General features: G+C 34.3%; 1 protein-coding gene across 1 annotated transcript in view; it reads right to left on the reverse strand.

Annotated features, from left to right (window-relative positions):
* Window positions 1-12,691, reverse strand: part of UBASH3A (ubiquitin associated and SH3 domain containing A) — an 829,542-nt gene that overhangs the window by 341,635 nt on the left and 475,216 nt on the right. The window contains exon 7 of the mRNA XM_044072932.1: window positions 5,829-5,964. Coding sequence (XP_043928867.1) covers window positions 5,829-5,964 — 136 coding nt within the window. The remainder of the gene's footprint in view (window positions 1-5,828; window positions 5,965-12,691) is intronic.

Consider the following 12,691-nt stretch of genomic DNA (forward strand, 5'->3'; position numbering starts at 1 on the left):
CCACATGATGTAGGTTTAGAATGGTTGGAGGATCAGCTTTGTGTCACTGGGGTTTATGAACAAGATGAAGTTAATACATTTGTTAGATTAATGGATTTAGTATTAAGAAACAATTATATACATTTTGATGGCCATTATTTTAGACAATCTTTTGGCGTAGCTATGGGGGCAGCTTGTGCCCCCACCTATGCCAACCACATTATGGCTTATTGGGAAAGAAAGTATATACATAAAAGTGAATATAGTCTATATATTAATATGTATTTGAGATTTCTGGATGATATTTTTATCATTTGGACAGGGGAAAAATTAGTATTGGACAATTTTCTTAACTATATTAACAATTCGGTTTGGTTTCTAAAGTTCACTTATCAAATTAACACTGAAAAGGTAGATTATTTGGATGTAAGTCTTATATACGACAAACAAGAAGGAAAGGTGAAAACAACAATATTTAGAAAACCTACCTTCTCTAACTCGTACCTACATTATGATAGCTGGCATCCTAAACATCAGAAAAAAGCTATAGTAAAGGGGCAGATGGTTAGGGGTGTACGTATGGTAAGTGATGATGTGGACTTTGAGAATGAATTAGAATTTGTTATAGAAATGTTTCTTAATAGAGGGTATCCAGGAAAACTATGTGAGGACTTGAAAAAGGAAATTGTGTGTAAAGGAAACAATAAGATAATGGTTCCAATTATTGCATCAAATATTGATCAGTTTGGGTATTCTAAAAATAATAGTGAACAAGATACATTTGGTAGTGATACTATTTTGTATATTTTAAAGTATAACAGGGATACTGAGTATTTAGTTAATATTGTTATGAAATATTGGGGGATATTTCACAAAAATAAGGTGGAACAGAGGCTCTTTTCATACAAGCCCAAATTTGTGTTTAAGAAGGATATGTCATTAAAGGATATTTTCGAAAGGAGTATGGTTGACACAAAGGTCACAAGTAATAAATGTAAGGGCAATTATAAGTGTGGTAGATGTACAACATGTAAACACATTTGGACATCAGGACACAAAATTACTGTCAACCAATGTGACATCATAAATAATGGACATTTTGACTGTTACAGTAAAAATTTGGTTTATTTGGCAAAGTGTCAAGAATGCAGGGCATTTTATGTAGGGAAAACCTGTAGAAGGTTTAGGGACAGAATAAAAGAACATATTTTGGGTATAAAACATCAAAAACCGACAAATGCCTTAGCAAGACATGTCATGGCCAATGGTAGACACAATTTTAAATTTTGTGTAATTCAGCAGGTGAATTTTGACCAACAAGGAAGAATCACCCAATATCACTTAGATATGAGCGAGCTCACATGGCAACTAAGACTTGATGCTTACCATGATCCAGGCCTGAATGAATTTATTTCAATCAAGCCCTGGCTCAGGTTGAAAAACATTCAAAACATATAGTTTTTAATAAGTCAAGCACTAGGTGTAGGATACTAGATTAGGTTTAACCTTAATAAACTTAAAAAATTAACATAATTTTTATTCAGGGTATGTGTGATTAGTTTAGATGTGTTTAATCATCACACAATATATTTTTATGAATTTGCTATAGATTTTATAAATTTTGTAGAAATTACATTTATTTAATAGTCACAGAAATATATACACCTTGTTTAGATAGGGTATTATTTTATATAGGGTTGGTTGAACCATTGTAGAATTATGTATGTATGTATTTTTTAAGTACTAGAAGTAACTTAATAACTTTGTAAACAGACATGAACTAAACAAATTGAGCCATATATTATACATTTTGTATGGCCAATGGATGTTTTTTGTATCTTGTCTTTTTAAAAGGGTTAATTGAGTGTAATTATTCAATATATTTTGGTATACATTAGTGGTACTACTTCACCAATCTGATGAAGTCATTTCCTTGGGACGAAACCTGGGTTATTGGTGAACTAGTGCTGCTACCTTGGTGTGTCCTCTGTTTTCAGCGTTTGGATTAAACCTGGTTTTACATCTTTGGCAGTTTGTATTCGTTCTTCCAGTTTTTTATTGAAATTTGAATATATCTTCTGGGTCATAATTCATATGTTTGTACACAACGTTCTTAGCTCTGGTAGTTCTAAGATTTCAGTTGTCCTAGATATCCTCTTGTTAAGACTCCTACTTGTTTAGGTGTTTTATATCACAAAACTTTCCATAAATACAGGTAGCCGGATGAATAATGTATCTACCTAGATAATGAATAAACTGATGTATGTGAAACACTTTCATTTTTTTTGTTTTTATTAAATAATTTTTTTGTTAAAAATTTGAAAAGCAAAATTATACAAACCAATATAACTTGAAAATTAACAAAAAACATAACTATTTTCACAAGTCCACAACAAAATTGATATAATAAACAAAGCCATTAATATTTGTCTAACAAATCACTTAATTTTAGCCAGTATCTATTTTGATATGCAAAATAAGAAGTTTTCATTTTAAGCTCTTTCTTGCAAATATCTTTAGCCAAATAAATTAATTCAGTAAAAGAAAAAGCAGTTTTATATTTCCAGTTTTTTGTAACTACTTTCCTTGCTATGGCTAAAATGGACCAAAGAAGAGGTGTTTGTAATTTAAGGATATATTCCAGGATTGGAGCATTAAACAAAATCAAGGAATTAGTTATAATACATTTATCTGTACACAGTGCTTGATAAAAATTCTTAAACGTAGTCCAGAATGATGTAACCATTTTGCATTCCATTGTCATATGAATTCATTCTGCTACAGAATCATTACATCTCCAGCAATTTATTTTTCCAGTTTTATATATTAATTCAATTTTATGAGGGGTTAAAAACTCTATGAAGAACTTTCCAAGTATAAATTTTCCAGTAAGAAGAAGATGTAATATTTCCGCCAGACTTTAGAATTAACTTTTTATCACTATTAGAGAAATCAGTCCCATTAATTTTTAAAGAGTAATTCCAAAAGGATAACTAAGATGTGAACTACACTTTTAAAATTTCATATATTATTGATAAGTAAGATTTATCATTACTTAAATTACTATTAATATTAAAGAGAAATTCCAGGATTTTAGGGATATGCTTTTCTTGATAATCCATGTAGATTTTAATTTTATCACTTAATTTTTTTTACAGCTCTGTATATTTGAACAAGTATTTTTCTCTAAACAATATTTTGCAAGAAGATGATTTGTAGTACATACTTTATTCCCATTTAAAATTGATGCCAGAATATTACATCTGTTTCAAGTCCCAATATTTTACTTGTATTAAATATCTCTAAACAACCATTAGTATTAGGTATAGGGAATAAAAGAAACAGGAAATTTTTAACTATATAGTTAGAATTCATAAATCTTTTTAACCCTAACACTGCTCCTTCCCCTGACCCTAACCCTACACCTAACCTTCATAAAAACCTTCATGTAACACTGCCACTATGCAAGACACACACGGACACACAAACATTCACAAATACACGCAAACAACAGTATTTCTATCCCCTAACCAAACCTGACCCTAACCCTAAAATACAAAAACTTGAACACAAACATATAACATGCATGCTTCACTCATCCCTGACCTTAACCCTAACTCACACACACACACACACACACACACACACACACACACACACACACACACACACACACACACACAGATACTCTCACCCTTCCATCCCCACTCAGCTGTCTTGGAATTACCTACTATCAACATTTTTACTACTTGGCTATCAGTACCATTGACATTAACCCCCCCCCCTTTTGTCAAAGAAACAGCATTTGATAAAATGCAGGGGACTCATATATTCATATATGGTAATTCTTAAAATAATTGAAAGTTTTTATTAATGACCTCTGTTTGGTGGACAAAACACATAGTTGACAGGTGTTCAAGACTGACAATCATTGGGGCTGAGGAACATGCCCTTTACGTAGGGATTTCAGAACAAATAATTAACAGGGGGTGTGGGGGTACAGAGGGGATTGCCCACAGCAAAAAACATTGGTTAAGTTTGCTTGCTCTGAGGTTGATTCTTGGAACATATAAAGAAGTGCGTCAAGGTTGCGGTGTCAGTGTTAACATGTCAGCATTATCTATAACTAGATCCATAGTCATTTATCTATACCCTCTTTACAACTACTGTGTGTGTGTGTGTGTGTGTGTGTGTGTGTGTGTGTTATATATATATATATATATATATATATATATATATATATATATAGGTGTACTTTTCTTTGTCGAAATTTCATTATTTCAAAAAAGAAAAGTAGAAGACCACTTACGCGAAAGTGCACTTAAATGAAAGTGCACTTTCGTGAATATCGGTTCAATGAAGAGATAAGAAACAAAACAGGAAACACTGCAGTGCCAAAGCACACTACAGTGGGGAAAAGAGAATTTACCTGTTTTCCCACTGTAGTGCGATCTCAGAGTTAGTATATTTAAGTAGCAGGGGTACATGGGGAGTGCATGGGGGCTTGCCTCCTTGCAAAACACAGTTTTTTTGTTTCCTTTTTGTGTTTTTTATCGGTTCTTTGAACTGATATTCATAAAAGTGCACTTTCATTTAAGTGCACTTTTGCGTAAGTGGTCCTCTACTTTTCCTTTTCGAAATAATGAAATTTTGACAAAGAAAGAGTATACATATATATATATAGGTCTACTTCAGATCGTCAAGCTGCCGGAACACCAAACCACATATGGCTGACACCATATGCATGAAACCTTAGAACATCAAAACCTAAATAAAAAAAAATTGTTTTTCTACACCAGGGGAGATATGCCCCATTTGTACCCCCCACAACCCCCTACTACTTAAATATACCAACTCTGAGATCACACTTATATTGTAGTGAATGGGAATTTTTCCCTATGGCAATCTCCATGCAAACAGTTCGATATTCTAAAAAAAAGATGTTTTCGTCTCGGTGAACTCCAGTTCGACATTCTGGTGATTCAATAAAAGGGGACCCACACACACAGATATATATATATATATATATATATATATATATATATATATATATATATATATATAGACAGATATTTATAGTAAATAAATGTGTGAAGCATTGTAACACTGTAGTTGACTCATCTAGCATCCATTATCAGTCCTTGAAGTAGCAGCTGACCCCCCTCAGCTCTTTAAGTGAAAAGCAAAAAAAGACTTAAGCTTTGTAGAAAGCTGATTCGTACTTTTGTACCAACTATCTTCCTACAAATACATGGCCTCTCAGCTGCTGAAGTGAAGAGTGAAAAACAAAACAAAGGACTTTGCCTTTTACTGTAAAAAGCTGATTGGTACTTTTGTACAAATACATGCTCCACTGAGCTCTTCAATTGAGTATATATATATATATATATATATATATATATATATATATATATATATAAAGAACTTCTGCTTTGTTTAAACTGTAGCAAGCTAATATTGGCAGAACTTTGGCTTTGTTTAAGCTGTAGTAGCAAGCTAATACTGGCTTGCTACAGCTAGCACAAACTGAAGTGCCTTTCTGTACTGGCATCATTTTGGTAATGAAAAAAAATATTAAAGAATGCAGGAAGTCTCCATCGCATCCCCTAATACTTTTCACCCAAAGCAGCTACCTCGTCACTCCACCTCTGCTATGCTATGATAGCCATCATAACAGAAACAGATTGCATAAAATACTTGATGTAGATAAGTAAGATGAAGAGTATGATCGAAGAAGTAGCAGAATTAAAACAATAATTTCAAATTGATATATGTTATTTTTCAAGTGTTCTTTAGTTCTGCATGCACACTTTATTATCAAACTTAATATCACTGTAAACATTAGTTACCTGTCCCGATAAAAGTTTGGTGAAGCTCATTACAGATGGTGAATGGCTGCCTTCTCTGTCCTCACTATGTGCTTCTTTAGATCTTTGCTGAATACCATTTTGCTGCTCTTGGTAAGTTTTAGAGAATGTATATGTCCTGAGTATTTGAAGAAAACACAATACAACATATTGTTCAAGTGAATTTAATTATATCATAATGTGTGTATAGCACATATAATAATGCAAAATGTTTTGATAACTATCATACTCAAAATTAATAATATTCTGCATAGAAACTATGTTATTCTTTCATCATGATATGTCAGTTATGATTTATGAATGTCATAAAACAGAGTAAAATGCAGAATTTGTTCCAAACCATGGCAAACTGCAGTGGTGATACCCGGGAAACTATAGACCCATTAGCCTCACTAGTCTGATTTACAAAGCTGTGGAACACATCATATCGGATGTCATAAATTACAATATCAAAAACCTTATCAGGCTAGACCCACATCAGTTTAGTTTTGTCCTAACTACACAATGTATCTGACTTCTTTGAGAGGTTCACATAAGCTGCCAACACCTTTTTTTGGATCTGGTCAAAACATTTGAAACTAGATCCAATGCTGTCATTGTTAACAAGGTAAATATCTTAAAAGTAAACAAATGAAGGGAATAAGGGGTGTACCCTAAGTTTCAGTACTAAAACTCATTACTTATCAACATCTATTTCTCCAATCTCCAGACTGGGAATCAGGACCTTTGGCTAACTAAGTGTGCAGATGACTTCAAACTGGGCTTTATTGTCAAATCTTCCTCTGATACCCATTCATTACTGTTGGAATCTTCATAACCTTCATAAACAAATGGTGCACAGAAAAAAGGACAACATTTAAATATTAAAAATATAAATACTGTCATATCTGGCTTACAGCCTTCTCCCTCAATGAACAGTATAGCCAATACCCCACTCCAAAATAATAATGCAGAAAGGGACCTTGGCACTTAAGTTGATAATTCCCTGTCTTTTAACTACCAAGCAGCAACAACAGACAGAACATCTTAATATTTTGATGTCTAAAGGCATATCATCCAGGTCAAAAGAAATGATTATCCCACTTTATTCAGCTATAATTATGCAAATTATTGAGTACAATGCTCCCTTCAGGATATAACATTTCTGATATATTAAGCAGCTAGAAAGGCCTCAGAGGTTCCTAACCAAGATGATTGTTGGCTTAAAATCCCTGCACTACTAGGAAGGACTTGAAGCACTATATCTTTACATGTCTTCTTATAGGCTTTTGCATGACAGTGTTTGCCTTACTTTGCCTTCTGTGCTATTAAGACTCCACCCCCTTGATCTCCCGTATCTTTACAAGTCAAATATATCTATTATACAATTCCTCCCCTAAAACGTGCACGCTGATTGGCCAGCCCAACCAGCGTGCCCATTGTAAATCCGTCAATATACTAACGGAAAAAGGTCTGGTCGCCCAGACTTTTTCCATTAGTATAAAACACTGTCTCGCTATGTTAAAAGAGTTTAACATAGCGACACAGGTTTAAAAAAAGCAACTGAGATCTCCGTTGCTTTTTAAAGTTGTCTCGATATTAAATGGGTTTAATATAGCGAGACAGCTTTAAAATAAGCAACGGAGATAGCCGTTGCTTATTTTAAAGCTGTCTCGCTATGTTAAACCCATTTAACATAGCGAGACAGTTTTTAAAAGCAACGGAGATCGCAAGATCTCTGTTGCTTTTTTGCTATGTTAAATGGGTTTAACATAGCGAGACAGCTTTACAATAAGCAACGGAGATCTCCATTGCTTATTTTAAAGCTGTCTCGCTATGTTAAACCCATTTAACATAGCGAAACAGTAAAAAAAAGCAACAGAGATCTTGCTTTCTCCATTGCTTTTGCCCACAGCTCTGATGTACTGCGCAGGCGCGCAGTACATCAGAACTGCCGCAGAATACCAGACAGCTGCGGAAGGGCAGTAAAGAGGCGTTTTACAATGCCATTATTTAAGAAAAGTAATTATTTCTTTTCTTAAATAATGTCATTAATATAGCAATAACCACTTCTGGGTGTGGTAATGCTGGATTTACACGGTTGGCTTTGTTTGGTCCTCGGCTTAGCCTGGGACCAAACCACGCCAACCGTGGGTAAATCCAGCATTACCCACACCCAGGTGTGGGTTATTGCTATACTAATACCAGAGCTTGGGACTCAGATCTCTACCAGTATCTAAATAAAACATGCTTGATTAACAAATTTAATACCCAACACTTGCCCCATCTCTGGAACAAGCTTCCTCTGCAAGTTAAACAAAGTGACACCCAAGTATCCTTCAGAGTAAAGCTGGATGATTGGATGGGCACCTGTAAGTGATCTGCTTTGCCCTTCTTCAGAAGGAGGGGGGTATAGCGTAAGTGTCAGTATTGGCAATGCTTAATTGGTTTTGTGACTCATCTATCTTGTATTTTCTGTAACTCACTGGACCTAGCAGAAGCTGACTTCATGGCTTAATACTTGGTTATCTTATAAAGGGTGAAGTTCATCCCATCTCTTTCTTACAGATGAATTCAATACTTTCTTCATGCTCTTTTAGAATTATTAGTACTATGCTTTATGTTAAGATATTTCTCCTTTTCTTCCTACCTGAGTTTTTACCTTTACTATGATTAATTAATTCTGTTTCTATTACATGACTCACTTTCCGTTCTAAGCTTTTCCCATTCTATTCAGTGTTTTTTTTTATTTTAATTTTTAAATTTCTATAATTTGTCTTGCCATTGCACATGCTGATTATTTCTTTAGGTGCTTGAAGGACTCAGTCACACCCAGGACAAGTGTATTTCAAATCTATTTAAATTCTTCCTTCAACATGCATAATATCAAGTATCTCAGGCATTGTTATTATTATTATTATTATTATTATTATTATTATAATATTTTTTCAGCCAGTTTGAATTTTTTGTCTAAAACTTGTTCAAACTCATTTACATGAATATTTAATGGGGAGAACGATCAATGACCTGATGAAGACCCTTTAATTCTGTATCATATCTCTTCTGCTTATTTTCTAGCATTTTGTGACACTGTTACCTTTTTAGATGGATCGGATAAGTTCAAGTACTCACTAAGTGCATTTTGATCCTTTCTGTTTCATCAACTTCGTGATGTAAAGGGTTAAAGCCCCAACTGTGATCCAGGTATTCTGGGTTTTAATCGGCAGTTCAGGCACTGGAGGAACTGGCCAGAGCAAGAGAGAGAGAAAGAGAGAAAAGAGAGAGAGAGATAGGGACAATGATGTAGTGCCTGCTTGTCTCAGAAAAAAGATTTAGGGGGAACATATCTAAAGTGTGGACTCATTTCTGGATCATAGCTCTCAACTGTCCAGATTTTCCCAGAATGTCCAGATTTTTGATTCACATTTTTGGTCCATTTCTCATAAAGTTTTAATTTTCTGGCTAATTATTGGCAAATCATTGAGGGCTGAAGTCAGAATGTAATGGCAGACATTTGATTTTCAGACTTAATATCCTTCAGAAATTCATGCTTATGCAAAACCTGTTATTCAATCAACTTTCTAAGTTTGTAAGAGCAATATTTAAAAACTATCCCTATTTCTGGGCCTTTGCCCCCCCCCCCCCATTATTTGTGGCTTTGTCCTGATTTCTTGTGCTAAGAAGTTGAGAGGTATGGATACTTGTCAGACATAATTTATCAACATAGGTACCTTCATTGAGGGGGGTGATGTCAATTGAGGAAGGAAGAGAATACCTACACAGCCACCCATTGCAGCAATCCCTTGAGCTTCATGTGGGCATTTGCAAGAGAAAAAATGATAAGGTAAGCAGAAAACTCATTGCTCCCTGTGGATGAATACACCTTTTCAATCTCTTACTCCTTGCCCTAGAGAAACAAATGAACTGCAAGGATCATAGCTCTGGGAGAATGAATAGTCCACTACGGCATACAGGAGAAGGTCTTGATGGTTACAGGGAACAGGAGCAAAAGTCATCTTTTTGTTACTATACACAAACAAAATGTACTCTTTCTATCTACTCTCCCATTGCCCATCTTTTCATCTAAGGTCTACTACTTTTACTGGCTTTGCTTTACAATTGTTGACCAGTCCTGCTGCTCTTCATTGCTGTTATATTGTAGGCCCTTCCTTCTTTACAATATTTAACTTTGCCCACCATTTTAGTATTACTTACACACCTAAGCATTGTTAACAAAACATGATGTCACTATCATTGGTTTTTAGCCCTATTTCTGGTGAAATTCTATGTGATACTATATCTGACATTTTTGTCTTTTCCATTCTCACTATTTATTACATCCAGTTTCTAATGCAATGCATGATATATAAACTTAGCATACATTACAGACGTAAGTGCTTAAGTTAATGTATTGCCATGTTTCTTGCACATAAATGTAGCATTAAAACAATAGCTATAAATGGGTTGTATATACATCTGTAAGACAAGGTCTCCAGAATATTTATTATAGCTTGATGCTTTGGTGTCAATATCACAACACAGATCTAAAAGACAGATTGTAGATAATAAGTCTAGTAATCTAGGAAAATACACGATATAAGTTATAATGCAAACTACCATAAATCATGGTGCCTACATCCGTGTAAATCATTAGAAGGAGTTAATAGATGTGGAAATGGTCAAGGGTTCTCATACAGCAAACCAGTAAGACTGTCACATCAAATGTGCTATTTAACTGTTGGTCAGAAAGCTTGCAGGATTTTGTACTTTGTGAATGCCCAACAGATTTTAACATGACCAATAAAGCAACATTTTATTTATTTTTAGTTTTGTGTTTGAGTATCCAGGTAGTTACACTGGAGATGTCATGTTCTTTTCATAGGGACAGCTGGACTGGCAGCAACTTGGAGTTAAATAATTTGTTCAGATTCATACTGTCTGCAGGCAGGAGCCCGTAATTCTGTATCAGAAGTTTCTAGCTTCAAAGCTTATCATTTTGACCACTGCTGGCTTCTTAAACACATAATCGTAAATATCTTTGCAAGCATTATTTCTGTCTAGTAGGCTAAAGATTCCTGTTGTTTAAATCATCATTTTCTTGTGTGTGTGTGTTCATGTGTGTGTGTGTGTGTGTGTGGGGGGGTTACAAAGCATAGGACTTAAGTTGATTTTATTTTTGAGGTCAACTACTATTCTGTTTTCTTTATACCTTGTTGCTGTTAGGAAGTTATTCCTCTTTTTTTTTGTTATTGTGGTCATAGTATAGTAACTATTTCTTTGTATTTCAGTAGTTGTTGTGAATGTATTCATATTTGCTTTTATTTTTTTCTTTTTCTGTGTTGGTAATTCCCCCTGTCTCTCTCATGTTTTAAACCATACCTTTATTATAGTAACTTAGCAGCAGTAAAACACATAATAATAATTTGCCCATACTTAGATTCTTCCCCTTTTTACAGTTCTCTAATATGACTTTATTTAACAACAAATGATTATTTTGTTCCATATGACTTTCTTTTGTTACCCTTTTGTTCTATTGCCATGATTGAGTTTTCTTCTAAATGACTATAAACTCTGTTGGCACAGTGTAGAGTTTATATGTCATCGGAAGGCAAGTTATTGGTCTATAGTTTTTAGGATAGCTTGCAGGTTCACTCTTAAGTAGGAATATTGTTTTTTATTGTTGTTAAACAGGCTGGTGTCTGTTTGGGATGTGCATATAAGTAATTCTTACTCATGGCTAAATCTTCATGCAAAGATGTTAATACTTTTAGGCAAAAGTTAGGTACTGTATCTGGGCCTGGGATTTTCCAATTGGAGACTTTTCTTAACTTTATCTCAATCTCTCTGTCCATTACTTCAACCCATTGCATATCCTGTAGCTTTGAACGTCTTATACTTCTATCTATTTAGCATCTTTGTTACGTTCCACAAGATCTTCATAGATGTTTCGGGTCCCATGTTTGGCTACCAAATAATAAAATACTCTAACTATGAAATAACAAATGGAAAACAGTGAAAGGGATAATCTTCGAACTACTGCAACTTCGAAAAAAAAAATTAATCGATGGCCTTAGTTGGTCAACAACCAGGAAGTAACATGACACATAAGGTAAGTGAAGGGAAACCTTTTAAATTTAAATTTTCTCCACTGTAGTGCAATGTCAGAGTTGGTATATATAGTTACGGGTTGTGTGGGGGGCTAGCCCTCCACATTGGGAGGGTGTGGGGCGCAACCCCCTACCTTGGTTGATTGTGTGTGTGTGATGTTGGCTGACTATGGCTATTCGATGTAGTTTTTTTTCAATGCTGTTGTTGTTCACTGTTTTACTTTTGTTGTTTTGCGGTTTGCATTTTTTAGAATTTGGTAGCTGAACATAAACCTGATATTTCTCCAAAATGTAAATATTTCTACTTTTTTAGTGGTGTTTCAATTGCTTTTGCCTTATTTCCCAATTCTCTATAAATGTTTTTGGATCATCAATAAATTGCTTATTTTGTACTTTTCCCTTGTATTTATTTGTATATCTTCTGAGTTTTTCTGCCTGTGCTGATATTTTTTATTATTTGCGATAGTATTTTATTTATTTATTTATTTTACATTTGTTTACCAGGATAGTCCGACTGGATACATGTCCATTTTCAGCAGATGCCAGGGGAGAAAAACTCCACATAGACAAACTTACATAGATTACAGAGAAGTTAGTAAACAATTATAAAAACAAAGTGATTATATACAATGACTTAGTTGAGTTCCCTAGTAGGGACTCACAATTCTCATGGACAGACACAATTAAAAGTAAGAGACATCAGATTGGAAACAAAGCTTGGTGACGTAGTTACAAGTTATGATAATTGCAGAATATGCT

Source organism: Protopterus annectens, chromosome 5.part1 (assembly GCF_019279795.1).
Source record: "Protopterus annectens isolate FY-2018-M chromosome 5.part1, PAN1.0, whole genome shotgun sequence".
Classification (NCBI taxonomy): domain Eukaryota; kingdom Metazoa; phylum Chordata; order Ceratodontiformes; family Protopteridae; genus Protopterus; species Protopterus annectens.